Source organism: Arachis hypogaea, unplaced genomic scaffold, assembly GCF_003086295.3.
Source record: "Arachis hypogaea cultivar Tifrunner unplaced genomic scaffold, arahy.Tifrunner.gnm2.J5K5 arahy.Tifrunner.gnm2.scaffold_95, whole genome shotgun sequence".
NCBI classification, from domain to species: Eukaryota; Viridiplantae; Streptophyta; class Magnoliopsida; order Fabales; family Fabaceae; genus Arachis; species Arachis hypogaea.
The window spans coordinates 25,769-43,868 of NW_027255506.1; the positions used below are offsets into that span (position 1 = coordinate 25,769).

Genomic DNA, 18,100 nt, shown 5'->3' on the forward strand with positions numbered 1-18,100 from the left:
CCTCCACCGTTCTACTAATGCACTCAGCAGTGCATAATGGTCTCTCATTTCACCTACTCGCGAAACGTGTTGAAATCCAATAAATGCCAGTGACGCTGCAACTATCTCGTTAAAGATATATGGCATATCAAATTTCCTGAACAACAAATTCTTGTTAGCCTAAAAAAATGATAATTATTTAAATTCTAAATAATATTAGTTAATAATTTATTCAATAAATAATAACAATAATATTAAACAGTATTTATTTATTATTATTCAAAAATGTTAACAACAGTATTTATTTATTTATTATTATTAAAAATAATTTATTTATTTATTAAACAGTATTAAAAAATTAAAAAAATATTAAACATTATTTACGTATTATTAAAAAATAATAATAATTTATTATTATCCTAAACAGTATATTCTATTATTATATTCTTAGAAAAATATTAATAAATTATTAAAAAATATATTTATTTATTATACAGTATTATTTATTATTATAAAATAATAATTTATTATTATTATCCTAAACAGTACTTCTATTATACTAACCATGATAACAATTTTTTTTCTAGACTTAAGCATAATAATGGCTGACAACAATAACAATACCACTAACAACAATAACAAACAGTAATAACAACAACAATAATAAATTGCTAGTTAAAACACAAATTCATAAAATACAAATAAATATATTTATTTATTGAACATAAAATTTTAAAAAAAATATATTCATTGAGAATAATCCAAGTATTCAATAATGTGTTTTTCAGATGTAATAAAATCACGCACTATTTTTTCTTCTTCCCTCACTTGAGGCTAAACCCTATTCCGGTTTCCTTCTTCCTTCATGCCAGCATAATGTTTCACTCCCTTACCCTCCATTTCAATCTCGGCTCACTTACCCTCTCTTTCACTCCCAGCACAATGTTTCACTCTTTTTCAGCACATTATTTCACTCTTGCTTGCCTGCGTTTTGGCTTTTAAAGACTGGTTTCAACTGCCCATTCAACACGTGTCGTGCATGCAAAGCTGGAGGCTGTCAATCGCAACATGCGACTTGCTTTTAACACCTGTCAAATGCAAGCTGCGTTTTGAGCACCCCAGGCTAGTCAAAGGCTGCTCCTATCTGTATGCAGGGAGCCAACCGACACGTTTCGATTTTTCAGACGCCTTTTTCTGCCAACCGCATCCTACGTTTTGCAGTAGGTAGCAGTTTTTTTTTTGTCCCATACAAAACGTTACCTACGTTTTGCAGGTGACGGAGCAACACAAGTTCACATTTATGGATAACAGACTATGCACTCATATTGATGATTATCACCATTATTTGATCCGTAACTAAATTAATTTATGCAATTTGACATCTCTGTTATTATTATGTTTTTTGGATGGGTTTTCTTTTTCTATATTTTTTTTTTTTATCTTAACTCACCGGGGACTATGGAACCTAATGATTATGTTGGGCCTGAATAAATTCGATCCAAAAAAAGAGTGGATATCACTCAACGTGGAGGAGATACATATATTGACCAAAACAAAACAAAAAAAAAACTTTTTTTTTCTTACTTTTTGTAATGCCTTAAGGCTTAAATTTTAGAATTTTTTTTATAAAAGGGTTAAAATACATTAACCAATTCCATGTTGGTTAACCTATTTTACATTTAATTTTTTTGACTTTTTCTATAAATACAATTTGTGTTTAGACACAAATGTTATATACAAACATCATTCGTGTCCCTTTATCTAATCTTTTAAATTTTTAAAATAAATAATTTTATGATATATTATCAAAATAAATCTGTTATTAAATTATTTTTGCACTATACACAAGTTCGTATTTTTTCACCAAATTTTATCTTCCAAATGCTTGTTCAAATTTTAGCATGATGGATGTATAAAGTTTTAAATTGTCTGTTTTTCTTTAAATAAAATAAATAACAGTTTCGTGAGATAAATTTACCTCTATAATTAAATTTTGGAATTAAGGTAGATAACTTTTTATAATAAATAATTGTAGGAGCTTGCATGTAATTCTTTTATGAAAGATTGAACTTTTCCAAGTCTGCTATACTTGCCATTTAGTTTCCTTATTTTATAGGCTGTGAAAAAGGGGAAGAAAAGTAAAGAGTGAACGAAGCAAGGCATGAAAAATAAAAAACGACTACTAATGAAAATGGTAAAAACTCAAGTACAGTTAAATTTATGTGAAATTAATAGTAGAGAGTTATTATATAATAATTTAGTTAAATATAAAAAATATTTAAAAATGTTCAACTATCAATTTTATATAAAATTAACTGTACTTGAATTTCTACTGATAAAAATGTATACTTACTGTCAATATTTAATACATTGATATATAAGTTAAAACAAATTATATTGTGCTTAATAAATTATATTAAAAAATTTGAAAATTAATTTTTTAATTAATATTTAATTAATTTTGTTTTTTTTTTTGTATCTTTAATTGTTGACTTATTAAATGAAATTTTGTTTAAATTTCTATCGTTAATTGTTAATTTAAAAAAATATCTAATTATAAAGTATATAATTATCATGTAAAATTGATAACTAAAAATTATTAAATAATTTAATTAAATTATCATCTAATAATTTTATATAAAAATAATTACATGTAAATTTTTACCGTTATATATATAACCGCTTAATCTTTTGGAATAAATATAGGATCGTATCTTAATTAAACTCAATGTCAAACAAAGCCTTTTATATTTTTCCATGAATATTTGACTGACCCTGCCATTATTTTTGACAATGCATGCAGATTAATTAATTCTAGATGATGAGCCATGTTGACCTGAATCATAGAATAAGGCTGATAAATTAAACTAGTCATGCATAATCCAATTCTTCTAAAATATTTATAAATTGAAGACAGTATAGAATGACAATTATATGTGGAAGTGAATATCATTTTTCTAAAATAACGATTCATTCAAATCTTAAAATTGCAATATTCAAGTACTTGCCATTATCTATATTAATTTTCCTAGTAGTGTCTAGTATATTCAAATTCAAAAATCAAAACACAATCTCATTGCCGCCACTATCGACGTGTTATTTAATTTTATCATGTAAATTAGTAATGTATTTTTTACATCTCTTTTTTTTTCTTAATTCCCCCAAATAAGAGGCAATGTCGGCATTTTAAGTCACCATGCTTGCGTTACTTACGGTTGGCCTTAGTTTTGTTTGACATGGAAAAAAGAAGAAGAGAGAATTGGTCTTTTGTTGAATTATTTGGAAACTTGCTATGATATTACCATCATGCATTTACATTTCATTTGCTTATTATTATGACTTTCATTTTTGTTGAATTATTATGTTGGTATTCTGCCTTTGTTATTATTATTATTATTATATGCTCCTCTATCTTTAATTTACTTGAGAAACTTAGAAGAATGACTAGTTTTAAATAAGGAAAAAACTAAACTCAAATGCAGTCATGTGAAGTTAATAATTTAGAGTCGTTTAATAATTTGATAAATTTGATTAAATTATCATTTAACTATCAACATTACATGAATATAACTACACGTGAATTTTCACTTTTAATAATTATCGATCAAAAAAATTGTCACCGCACATGTTCAAATTAGTCCCATATTAATTTTTGATAACAAAAAAAATTAACTAAAAATAATTATAACTTATTTTATTTAATTTTACTAAAATTAATAAATACTAAATAAAATAATTTTAAACTATATTTTTGTCATCTTAACATTACTGTATTTATTACCTCTTCATTATCCGCTAATGTAACACAAATGATTATTACGTATCATATGTATAATTCAATTAAAATAATTTTTAATCCGATCCTGTAAATAAGAAAGAAAAATATAAATAAGTAGATTCCATAAGGTCATTTAGATGAAGCTAAAACCTAATGCCACTAATGTCTAATGATGGGGATTGATCTGATCTATACTCAGTACCCACCAGACAAGCATGATAATACTACTACTTGGTCTCTCTAATATTATTTTATATTATAGTATAGGCAGAGAAATTGCATTGAATTAGCGCCATAATAATACACTATTCCCCTTGACTCAAAGGGGAGATGTGTGTATTTATAACTAAGAAAAAAATAAATAATTTGTTAATTCACATCTATGAAAAAAGTATGATTAAATAAAAATATGTATAAGATCGAATCGGATCGGATCCAATATTCGCAGTTTTTAAGATTGGATCCAATCCGATCGGATCGAATATCGGATATATCCATAAAATACAAAAGTATTTTTAAAAGTTTATTTTTATTAAAAAAATCAATAAAATTTATTTTTTCTATTCTTTTAAACATGTTTACTCTTAAAATAATATTAAATATACTTTTCTTAAATAATAAATTAAAATAATATAATATATATGATAATTATTAGTTGAAATAAAACATAAAAAGAATATTTACTTATTTATTTTTTTATTTTTGCGGATACACGGATATGTGGATCCAAACACAAAATTCGCAAACCGATCTTATTAACGTGCGGTCTGATCCGACCCGATCCAAAAGTGTTACGGATCGAACCTATATCCACAATTTTCAGATCGAATTCGGATAAACACCACAAATATATCGAATCCGATCCATAAACACTCTTATTTAAAATCATGCCATAAAGAAAAAATGCAACTACGTATCAACTCAAGTATAGGTAGTAGCTTTAGCACACTATATATCCAAAAATAATGTATATATAATAATACATTACTAGCTACCTAAACTTTTATTTATTCATTTCTTTTGGCTATCCCCATAAGTGGCGCAATTCGTTTGCCATAATAAACCATTCATATACCAATTAATTATTGGACTTTGAAGCTAAAAAAGGTATAATTTTTTTTTTTAAAGAGAACTAAGTTTAGTTGCTCTAGCTAATTATTAGTTCATTAATCTATTTATTTAAATAGATGTTTAAAGTTTAAATTCTGTCTTATACATCCTATTCGTAAAAGTTAGTCCTAAATTTGTCAATTTACAAAATACTATGAGAAGAGGGGGGATGAACCTACCTTTTGCCATGGTGCACGTTTTGGAGGAGTCTAAGTATGTAGAATGCTTGATTTTGATTTATATTATGGATAATTTCGTTACACATATATTTTTTTGTCGTAAATATTATTTTAATATTACTATTTTTTACCAACTAATATATATTTTTATTTTGTTAATTAAAGAATAATTTACTATTAATTGATAATAACTATATTTTTATACATATATAAAGAATATTTAATATGCAAATATCGTTTTTTTTTCTTGTGTGAGATAGTTTTCTTCCTTTTTTTGGTAAAAAATAGAAATGGTAGCACTCAATGTTGGAATGGAATATAGCGCAGGAAACACGTTCCCTTTTTTTGAATACATAAATCCAAATTAGGCATCCAATCACAATCTATCTCACACAGTGAGGAGAGTAGCTAGGAAACAATACATGAGGCACTGTTTTTTCTTTTATTTGTTTAAAAATTAGTTTAAAATGATGAAAATAAATTGCAGCAAAAAATTGTTACAAGTGTTGCATATATAATTAAAGAAATGGTGATGCCCATTATTTTTTTTTTTTGAAAACTAATGATAATGCCACCTTAGCTTATTGTTTTTTTTTTTTAATGTTTATTAGGTTTATTTTTTGAAGAAATTATATTGTTTAGTTGTTTGAGTTATTTGTTGTGAAATTAACAATAACCCATCATGACAATGTTGACCTACCATCGATGTGATGAATGTGAAGCACATGACAATGTTTGTAGTAATTTCAGGTCACACTCTCATGCATGTTAGTTTATGCATTATGTTCCATGAACAATTGAACATTGTTTTGTTTTATTAAGCTATTATTTATTTACGTTTGACGAAAGTAATTCACGCATGCTTCTTTTTTTTCTTTTTTTTTTTGAGACACTGCATACTATATATATAGTGCAGATATGGAACATTATTTAATGGTTTAATTATTTATTCAATTCTTATAGTTTTATCGAATTTTTAATTAGATTTTTATGTTTTTTATTTAAATTTCTATATCATATCAAATTTTGTAAATAAATTTTTATTGTGATAAAAATATTGAAATTAACAGAATATTCTGTAAAATTATAGGGAGTATTCAGTCAAGTATTAGATATATTTATTTTGTTTAACGAAATATTCAGTTAATTTCAACGTTTCTGTCACAACAAGAACTTAATTACAAAATCTAATATGATATAGAAATTCAATTAAAAAAATATAAAAATTTAATTGAAAATTCAATAAAATTATAAGACCGATAAAGTAATTAAACTATATAAACTCTAAAAATAAGTTTAAGTATCTTTAATAAAATACAAAAGCGATGAGTTCAAATAAAATTAAAAGCCAAATATTGTGGCCACATACAAATGAGTTTTAATATAAGTTGTTCACCAATGACCATTAAACTTTAACTCTATTGTTTTTTTTTTCATACTATCCTCTAATTTGATAGGATGAACACTAGTTCATTACTTAACTTTTAAAAATTTATAATTAACTAATAAATTACTACAGGTATATAATAGAATTCAAATTTTTAATAGAATTCGAACTTTTAATATAATAACACTTATTTAAACAGATTAATAAATTAACTGCTAAATTTTCTTAAGTTAATTCCATTCGTTAATCTCTTATCTCGCAGATCGTATGTAACTTTTTTGTATGTGGCTTCCTAGAATTAAATAAAATAATCATAATTGATAAAATTTACAAGTTAAAAGAAGTTTTGTCTTTGTCTATTTCTTCTACTTTATAGTTAGATGTGGAAACCAAAATAGTTAGATGTTACGTACATATTCGGAATTATTCACCTTTTCTTCTATTAAATGAGCATGCTTTGTCTTTTCCTTACCATTGAAATCTTAAAAAGAAAAATATAGGTTGGTAATAAAAATCCCAAATAATATAAATAATATATATATTGGATATTTAATTCAATAAATATACAGATGATTATATTTATTATTTTTAATTGGATAATTATTTTTTTATTCGATTTATTCAAGTACAGTAAATAATAGCTGAATATTCAATTTATTAGATGTGTAAATGATTATTCTAATATTAAAATTTAAGAGGTAATTTAAAAGTGGAATGTTATTTTTTTACTTTATTAGATCAATTTAAAAATTCATTGTTCATATTATTTATAAAAATTATTGTGTACTTAATAAAATTAAAATTTTAATGAGACAATTAATAAAAAAGCTAAGTAATTAACAATATATATATATATAGTACATCACCCAAAATATATATATATATATATATATATATATATATATATAAGATAAAATTATTATTTTGTTATGAATTTAAATTTTATTTAAGAGTCTATCGTTAATTAATAAATTATTATATATATAAGATAAAATTTAAATGGTTGACACTTATTTAAAAGATGAAACTGACTACTCAACCAATTCATATTAGTTGGTAATATTAGTCACATTTTTATTTTGGGGGATATCGCCCCCATATTGAGATATGTCTTTATATCCAGTTTACTCAACTCTAATTGTGGCCTATTGTTACCCTATCGATGGCTATATATTTAAAATTGAAAGTTGGTCATGGTGACAATAATATAGCGAATCCGAAGACACAAGATGGTCAAAAGCTATTACTTTGAAAGTATTCTGAATGATACAGTATGTGACAAATCAAAATTATTAAAATAGGTGTATAAGATTCAAATTCCACCGTAAATAAAGACCTATCATCACATGACTTTTTTTCTTGAAAGAGATTGATTGATCATATCTAGCTATATATACCTTGTATGTGGAAAGTTTATTATATGTTATGCTTAATTAATTATGAGCAAGGCTACGTGAATCGTAAATATTATTATTTTTTTGTTAGCAGTTAATCGATAATATTTTAGTTAATATATATAATTATTTTACACATAAAAAATATATAATTTATATTTAAAAAAATTTTATTTATATAAATTGATATAGTTTTTATATATATATTAGAATTTTTACACATAAATTTATAAAATTTATTTATTAAAAATAATTTAATATTTATATTAATTAAATAACAATAAAAAATACTAAAAATTATGGGTCCTAAAAATTTCTCATTAATTATAATAATTTAACCTTTTACGTTATACTTAAAGAAATTTATACCATATATAAAAAAGAATATTTACATTAACAATCACTACATAAAAATTAAATCCTTCTTCAAATTGCAAAGATTACATACATTAAATGATCACATCATCTTGAAAGTATATATATATATATATATACTTTCAAGATGATGTGATATATATATTCATATACCTCATTTCTCAATTCTCACCTAGCTTGCGCAATAATGGGAGACATGGTCGCAGGTATATAAGGAATATTCTTTCCCCATAGAATTAATTCAACTTAAATCCTAGCTACATAGTTATTTTTAGTCATAATTCAATATTTCTTCGGCAATATCCATATATATCTATTTTGAGAAATGATTTATATACTTTATCTTTTTAAATACTAAATGGATTTATTTTTCTTTACTATTAAATCAAGCATGAGAACCCATTAATTAATTATATAAGTCTCACACATTATTTGATCTAATCATATAGAAAAATAATCTAATTTAGAATTAAAAAAAATTAAGTACAAAAATCATAACTTTTTTCTTAGATTATCCAGGTATGTTATAAAAGATAATATTTATATTATTTTTTTTGTATACACATCTCTTATACGAAAGAAATGTCATGTACAAAAAAAATAGTACAAATATCATTTCTCGTATATAACGTATGATAAATCATGTCCAGAGCGGCTCCCACAATGAATTGAGGCTAGGGTTATCCTCAAAGTAGTTGATGTTACTTTGTTGATAGTGAGGGCTTGGAACATTGAAATCTTCCATTGATGATTGCTGAGGTGATGATTCAAACTCTTGTTGTTGTTGTTGGGAACTTTGTTGTTGTGCCATTTCCATGTAAATTAGGGCAACAAGGTTGGCTTGTTGAAATTGCATGGTTGCAACCTCAGCTTGTGTTTTTGCCAATTGTGCTCTAAGCTCATTGACTTGCTTCTGAAGCTGGCAAATTGCACCTGCACAACCATAAACTGGGTCCCTTATTCTTGCACTTGCCTCATACACCATGCTACTCACTGCATCAGCTCTTTGAGATTCCGGAATCTCCTAAAATATATATAAAAAAATAATATATGAGCTTTAATTTAAAACTAATTAGTGAAAAATTCTATGTTAAATAATAAAAAAGTCTCATGGTCCACAAATTTAGGCCAACAGAATACTCGATAACTGGAGATTTTAGAGAGGAATCAAGTGAGAGAATATAAAATAAAAAAAAAGAACACAACATCTAACTCAAAATCTTAAAATGTTAAATTAATGAATCTCTCATCTTATAAAATTTTTACTCTTTTTTTTATGTGGGATTAATTTTATACAATTCTCACACTTGCAATATTAACAAACATTATAGAGTTTTGAAGAGGTGAAGAGTGTTACATATAACTACTAAGAGGCCCACAATTAGGTATTCGTTATATTTGAGTAATTATAGGTCCATTATTGGAATGAGGAAGTCAATGTGATTAATTAATTAGCATGCCTCTCCCCTAAGCATAATTAGTAAAAGAATAACAAAATAATATAAAAAAACAAGGAGCTACTATATACGTCTCCACTGTATGTTGGCTTTCAATAGAAAAATTATTCAAAAATGATATATGTATATAAAATAAAATCATATAAATAAGATAATTCTAAAATTATATATACATTTGGAAATTTTTTAAATATTTTTAAAATATTAATATTTTAATAATTTTAATTAATATATTATATATATTTTTTATAATTAAAATCAACAACTAAAATGATTGAAATAAGTATCTTTTTAAGAAGATTTGAAATTTTTTGTGACGGTCAAAGTTTGAGGGGTTTGCATAAAAAAGAGGGAACTTATGTCCCTTGAAGAAGTCTAGTCTTGCATCCTGTCTCTGAATAATGGAGTGGTACTTTCTAATTCCTTCCTCCTCGTCTTCACACTCACGCAGTAAATTCTAATATTAAATAACAATAATTACTTAGATTCACATCTTGATTTAGTTTTTTTATTTTTATGTTTCTTCTCATCCCAACGGAAAATTCTTATATAAATAAACTATACTAAATAAAAAGAAAGAAAGAAAGATGTTGACGTAATGTACAAAATTCTGTTATTATCTAAACTGTAAAAATACTTTAATAATTAAATATAAATTATATAAAAAATATTATTTGTATATTTTAATCCATCACAAATATATTTGTATATAAATATATGTATGATTTAATTTATTTTATACTGACGACTGATTTTGGTAGCTGATTTTGATATGTGTAACACAGTGGAAATTATAGAAGAATCTAAAAGTGAAAACTCAGGTGCAGTCGACTTCACGTGAAGTTAATAGTTTCCATTAGATAAAAATTTAGTCAAATCAATTAAACTATCTAACCACTTTCAGCTATCAACTTTATATGTAAAGTCGACGCAAGCATTTGAAAAATACCTGCAAGAACTTGACGATGTTGCTAGCGCCAAAGACCCTATGAGCAATGGTGAACTTGGTAGGCTCGGTGGGAGGGAAATATGGCGCAAGCATGCATTTCTCCGTGCATCTTCGCCTCAAGATCTTGCATGCTGCACAAGGGCTCATTACAACCGCCACCGTTGCCGCCGCCGGAGGAGGAGGATCACCAGAAGAAGTAGAAGTAGAGTTAGAGTAGGTGGTGTTGTTAGTGTCACTTCCCTCCATATTTTTATTAATACTTTGGTATTGTGTAGTTTTTTATGGAGAGAAAAGAAGAGCGTGTGAATTGGGAAGAAGAGAAGTAAAGAAGGGGCTATATATAAAGGCAAGTGTGCGTCATAACGGAGGAAATATGATGTCAGCATTTGAAAATAAATTCACGTGTAATTATAAAAATATGAAATTATTAATTAAATTCTTTTAGAAATATATAAAAGAGTGAACATTTACATATAATAATTTTTTATATAAAATTATTAGTTAATAATATTTTAATAATTTTTAATTATAAATTTTATACAAAAGATAGAAGAGGGCAATATTAATGTGGGGGTGGGTGCACGTACCTCCTCACTTTGTTTGTTTGTTTGTTATTCGGTTCTCTGTGTGAATGTGAAACATAAATATCACTCCTTCAACTTTGAATGGAGAAAATACATAAACTACTTTCAAGGCACACATTTTGCTTCTTTTCCATGTTTTTGCTTTAATTACAAGCACGTCAAATTTTAATTAATATATGTGTTACTAGTTATTAAACTATAAAACTATTCTCAAAGGTAGAAATATTGATAAAGGTAATTACAAAAAATACAAATAATTTATCCATTAACTATAAAAATATTTTTATTCATAAAAATTAATCAAGTATTATATATGTAGGTAACAATGAATGACTATAATGCCAATGAGTTATAGTTCAAATGACATAGTCTCTTCATATTCAATTAAGAGGTAGCGGATTCGAGTCTCCTATCTTTAATAAAAAAAAATAATGAATGACTATGATAGAATATTTTGTATATTTAATCCGTATTTTATTCAAATAGTATTTATATAATTTAAATTTCACAGCTTAAATTTCCATTTCCTAATAAAAATTAACGTTACGTGATAAAGGACCAATCCGATTTAGGATGATATTTTTGCTATATAATATTTTTCATCAAAATCAGTTTTTTTATAATTAATTTTAAGTTTTTCTTTTTTTTTTTAGAAGTACTTTTGCATTTCCACGGAGAATCTTTGTGGTTTGCCTAACCTGTATAAATGCCTTGCAAAGTTTCTTTCTCTAAAGTGGTTAGAAAATGAAAGAGATAACACATACATATGTCCTCATCACACTCCAGCTTTTTGGGACTCAAAATTTATTAGTATAATTTTCAAACATGAAATTTGATAATTGTTCCGGATTCAATTTTTGGGTTTTTCGTTAGAACAACCTCCAATTCAGTTATCTGAATCTAGGTTTTTATTATGATTTAAATTGGTATAGTAACTCAAATTCTTTACCCATCTTTAAAAGGAGTCAGATAAGATATTCAATCTTAATAATTACCTACACCTTTTAGATTTATTCTAATTTGAACGTCAGAGTATCTTTGCAGGTATTATTTTCGTCGTTCTAGAAATTTTATCTATCATCGTCAAAACCAGTCAATCTCTGATCTCTCTCACAACTCGTACGAGTGATATTTGGTATAATAATAAAAAAAAATTAAAAATTGAAAACTCTCCATCAAATTTATAGTGCAATAAACATCTTTTTAATTAATCTACCTCTTAAAACTATATTACGTGTAAGACAAGTAAGGTATGAAATAAACTAGACATTAGGCATATGACAAAACTACTCTTATTTAATTTGTTTGTTTATGAATATTTTTCCTCGTCTTTAAATTTTATCATAACGGACAACACAAAGTAGGGGCAGCCTCAGAGGACAAAGCAAAAATAAACATATGTTAATTGAGCCATCCACTAGAAAAATCTTTGGCTCTTGGGGTCTTATTTATTTATTGGCTTTCTAAATTAGTGTTTTAAAATTTATACCATTGACCTAACTTTTTGTCTAATTACACTCGGTCTTCCAAAAACTATCCAAGAAAATGAAATGAGTCTTTTGTCTTCTCATTTTCATATAGAAATTTCTACCAAGTCAATAGATCATATCTTATTAGTACATCATTTAAATTTATTTACAATGATGTTATATTAATTATTTAATTTTATGTATTATCATTTTTTTACCCTTAATTTGATATATAAATAGATAATTCATCTTATTATAAACATACAATATATACCAGTATTATATAATTATTTTTTATTTTTGTTTTTGTTCTTATATATTCTGTTCTTATATTATTTGTTTCTTCACATGGAATGAATGATATGGACCACTAATTTATTTATATATATTTTACTTTTGAAGAAAGCTATGATGAGAGGTAATAGTAATACATATTCATTTTTTTAAAAAGGAAAGATATAGAAAATTATAATATTTATGATTTTAAAACTACGTTATTCTGGCATATATAATTGATGAAATATTCAACTGAAAGGGAATCCACGTATAGCATTTTACATTACTTTTTATTTTTCAAATGTTTAAAATATAACGTGGCACTCTAGAAGCTAAGCAAGCATAATAATGTGGTGCGATTCTAATTAGATATGCTATATAATAATATATCCAAAGTTATTGCTTATTAGGTTTGCCGCCACCACTGAGACAAGGCTTTCCACTCTCTTAACTACCACCTGATTCACAAAGGCTTGATATGTTTGGATATATACAAAGTAATAAAATGCAATAATAGAATGATATGGGGTATTATTATATTAAGATTTATTGTTTAATTATTTCAAAATATAAAATAGAATGATGATATATTAAATGTATGAGTGCACATGACCTGGTTTGACCCGAAGATTCTAGAGTTAATTTGGTGTAATTTTACTGGGTCTAGAATTGAATAAGAATCTTAAAAATAGATCTGATCATTATTTAGGGTCGGATTCAATTAACTACATGACTGGTCAGACCTGTTAAGAGCAAAATCTGACCTGACATGACCTGTTTCTACCCCTATATACATCCTAGGGAATTAAAAAAGATATATATATTTTAAATTAATTCCAATATTATGTTATATTAATTATAAGCTTATTGTTTTGTTTTTAATCATATTGTTGAATTAAAAAATAGATTAAAGAAGCATAAAATTAAAATTTATGGACAACTTCAAGTTTAAGTACTATGGTTATCAACTTCTATGTAATAAATATCTTTTTTTATAAATGAGTGCATCATAATTTTTTAATATAAATTTATCAAGGTCATGACTTCACGTGTTAGAGACTCGGGTAAGGGTCTAAAAAAAATAAATTCAGTCATTATTTAAAGTTGAATCTAGATCAAGGTGAATCCAATTTTATCCGGCCCCATGTGTACTCCTAATGGAATGCAATTTATTATTTTTTAATTTTGATGTATTAATAATATAAAAAACTTTATGTAATTATTTAATTATATACGTATAAAAAATATTAAATAATAAATTAAATGACTGTTACTATTTTATGATGTATGTGAAAAATATGATTTTTTTTTATTCTCTCCTCCGGTATAGATGAAATCATGAAATAAGATAAGTTAGCTCAAACTTCTTATCAATTCATTTTATTGTACAGTGTTTTCAACCTACAATTTCAAAGTAAAGGTACCTGTATATCTTGTCTTATTTTACTATATTTTCAAACATCAATACAATGACTCTCTTTAATTTCCTATATCCAAACAAATTAAATGAGCTAAAAAAACATTTCCATTTCATTTTATTCAATATTATTTCATCACTTTGTGTTCCTATTCTTCGCAATCAAAATAAGAATCGAATTAAAAAAAAAAAAACACAATTTCTAGAAGAATTTAGTTTTTTTTTTTTAAATAAATGAATATTCTTTTGAAGTAAGAAATTAATCACTTTATATAATAAGGTAAAATTATTTAACACGTTGACGTCATATCTAGTTATTTACCCTGAACTATAAATGTATGATCTAGTTAAAAATTGAAAGTACTAATTAGTTAACCACTTAATTAGTTTAGGAGAATACTCATTTTAAAAATGAGAGGGAAGTAGTTAATTAGTAGATTAAGAAGATTGAAAATTTTTACTTTATGCACTATATTGATGACAAATTAAAATATTTAGCTATCTTTTGCATTTCTTTTAACCAATTCATATAGGTTAGACAAACATTTTGTTATTTTCAAAATAACTACTATCTCAAAAAAAAAAATCATGAAAAATAATGAAATAACACGTTTATTTTCATATATAAATTAAACAAGACACATATTATGAAATTGAGGAAAAATCTGTTATAAATTGTCAAATAAATAATCTGAATTCAGTTTTAATATACTAACCGTGTAAAAAATTTTAAATGACCATCTGCTAATTAATTAGATTTATAGATTTAGATTATTTGTTAAGTGATAAATAAAAAATTAATTATTTTTTATGATGTGTAATTAGTTATTTGCGTAAAATTATTCACTACAACAAATGAATCAAATAGTGATAGTTTATTTTGGTAATAGCGACGGTTTTAAATCGCCATAAAATCATATTCCAACGATTTGTCAACTAACCTAGTTTGAGATGCGAAGATTAGTTTTTGCTATTGTTTTCAATAACCACTGTTATAACCACCATTAATCCAATATACTGCGTCAAATTATTTAGCGGCGGTTCCGCAATATGCCAGACATGATTTAGTACCCAGGCACAAACTGCCGCAAAGCGAGGGAGTGCTTGTTGAAAATTAAATTTATATATACAAAGATATTTATACAAAATAGCGATAACTGTGATATATGATTTTGTGCGTGCATGTTTTATAATTGCATGTGTGTGTGCAAAAGAGTTAAAATATAAGGCCGCAAAGTTGGGGGCAAGTTTGGTGAAGAGTCGTTCAGCTCGTTGAACACACCCATTAAGAAAATGGAGTCATAAGTCTTAAGTTTCAATTAAACCATTATACATGACATTCCCATTTTCAAAATGTAGCAACTATCACTGCTCTATGTATATCATATCATAAATATTCCATTATTATTTAAGCTTATATGCATTGTTTTTTATTCGAAATGTTCTTAACTAAGTAGTATTATTTTGAACTTTGGGATTCTAGCTTATCTTCAAGTGATTAAGTTTTTCCACGACTTGGAAAATTTTCATTCGAGCTTTCAACTTTGTGGTGGAAGTAGTTAGACCTTTGTAATTTGTTTATAATTTTTATTTTTATTTTTTGTTCTCGTGCTCTATCTCTTAGCCCTTGGAGTCTTTAGCGCGTGGACCTTAAGAGATGAAGAATATTAGCCAACTAAACTTTATGGTTTATATATATATATATATATATATATATATATATATATATATATATATATATATATATATATATATATTATTTTTTAACCAATTTCCACTTGAGAGTAATTATGCTTAATTATTATTATTTTATTGTTGAAGTAGTGGGATAGAGTTGACACAGCTCAATTATTAGAAGATTATTATTATACTAGTTCATATCAAGGCTGCGAAGGTACAATGTTATTAATCTAGCAACATGTTTGGTTTTCTATTAAAAAAATTCTAAATGAGGAGTGTTAGGATCAAAGTTTTTATTAAATTTTGGTCGACACTTAATCATTAAAAAAAAATTAAATGATTTTATATTATTAAATACAATTTCACATTATTAAAAACATTATTGATGACTAATTGATAATTAAAAATTACAAAATTTGTTAATCTTCTAGATTTTCTCATTCTGAATAATAGTTTATAAGAAAGTTAATCTTTATTTTTTTTTTAGAATAACATATATCATTGGAACTAATACATCTATAATAAAGTCATAAATTAAATCGTCACAAATTAAATGACAGCTATATTAGCCAACCCGGGAGAGATCATTAATCTATTATCCTAATCAACTAATTGTTACATCCGAAGTTAATCGGTCAAAATTGCAAGTACTACCACTTCTTAATAATTAAAAAGGTTAAGTACAATTTTGGTTTTTAAGGTATAGGTCGAATATTTTTTTTGTTTTGAATTTTTTTTTTTACATACAAATCGTTTGTAAGATTTAATTTGATTTTAAAATTGTCCTTACTTTAGAGATCAAAATCGTACAAAGATGATGACAGAAACAGAGGCAAAAGAGGTGAATCATTGACAACTTCTTCTTATTCTTTTATTCTTTCTTTTTTTTCTTCTCTTCCTCAACTCGCAGAAATAGAAATACTTTTTCTTATTTTTTTAATTTTATAATTTTTTATTATAAGTAATTTGATCCAAAATTTTAATATTTAAATAAAAATGACAATTTTAAAATATAATTTTAAATTTTAAGAATGATTTTATACGTAAAAAAAGTTTGAAATAAAAAAAAATGTAATCAATATCTTAAAGATCAAAATCGTATTAATATTTTAGAGACCAAATTGATCTTTAATTTGATTAGAACTTTGTTGAATGGAGGGGGTCATATCACTTGTCCTGCAATGCAAGAAATGTCTACAAATTAAATCATATGTTGAATGGTCGTACACATACCATATAATTAACACCATATGTGTAATAATCATAATGTAGATAGATAGATATATTTTCAGAATGCTACTCATAATTAATATATCAGCATTTGGTACCTTTTTGCATTTAATCCATCCTCATCCTTTTCTTTGATCTTCAATTATAATGAAAAGTTGATATATCTATCTAGCTAGCTATCCCTCAGCACACTTAATAAATGCATAGTCATAGTCCAAAGAGAACGTTAAATAATTATAGGTTGGTCTTTGATCAAATATGAATGAAAGAAAATTTAAGCCGTGAGCCAAAGGGCATTGAGCCAGCTAGTGTTGTGTGAATTGAGGACCCTAATCACACTTCTTAGACTTAGACCATACTCATAATAGATAATAAATAATTCAGAGCTGTTGGAAAGAACAATTATAAGAGAATTTTTTATTTTTAATGTATATATTATATCAACATACATATGTTATATTAGAATGACTAATTTAATAGTTGAATTTTTATATATAAATTGTCAGATAAGAGTAAATAAATTTTAATTAAATGTCATTCTCGAATGAAGTATATTATTTACTGAACTTTTTAATCTCAATACAAGTTGATAAAATCTATACCATTCTCTGGAAAATAAAATTTCCAACATCTATTTATCATATTATAAGGATTAATTAATTTACGACAAATATTTTAAAAATTTGTTGTAAACTAATGGTTGATACATATAATAAAAGAAAGATTTGAGTTTAATATTTATTTAAGTAGATGAGTGAATGAATATTTGATTCAATGACAAAACAAAAAAAAAATCGACGTGGACTATAATTTTTATTATCAATGATATATATATA

At 25.3% G+C, this 18,100-nt stretch overlaps 1 protein-coding gene across 1 annotated transcript; it reads right to left on the reverse strand.

Moving 5' to 3' along the window:
* Positions 1-8,409: 8,409 nt before the first annotated feature.
* On the reverse strand, positions 8,410-10,919 carry LOC114927270 (LOB domain-containing protein 1-like). Its single transcript, XM_029296889.2, has 2 exons — positions 10,609-10,919; positions 8,410-9,226 (listed from the first exon to the last, which is right to left on the reverse strand). The coding sequence occupies exons 1-2, from the start codon at positions 10,852-10,854 to the stop codon at positions 8,843-8,845; spliced, it is 630 nt and encodes a 209-aa protein (XP_029152722.1). The 5' UTR covers positions 10,855-10,919; the 3' UTR covers positions 8,410-8,842.
* Positions 10,920-18,100: the final 7,181 nt, after the last annotated feature.

Coding starts and splice junctions, on each gene's coding strand:
- LOC114927270 (XM_029296889.2), bottom strand. CDS start 10,854: ATGGAGGGAAGTGACACTAACAACACCACCTACTCTAACTCTACTTCT. Junction 9,227..10,608: donor ACATCGTCAAGTTCTTGCAG/GTATTTTTCAAA, acceptor TATATATTTTAG/GAGATTCCGGAATCTCAAAG.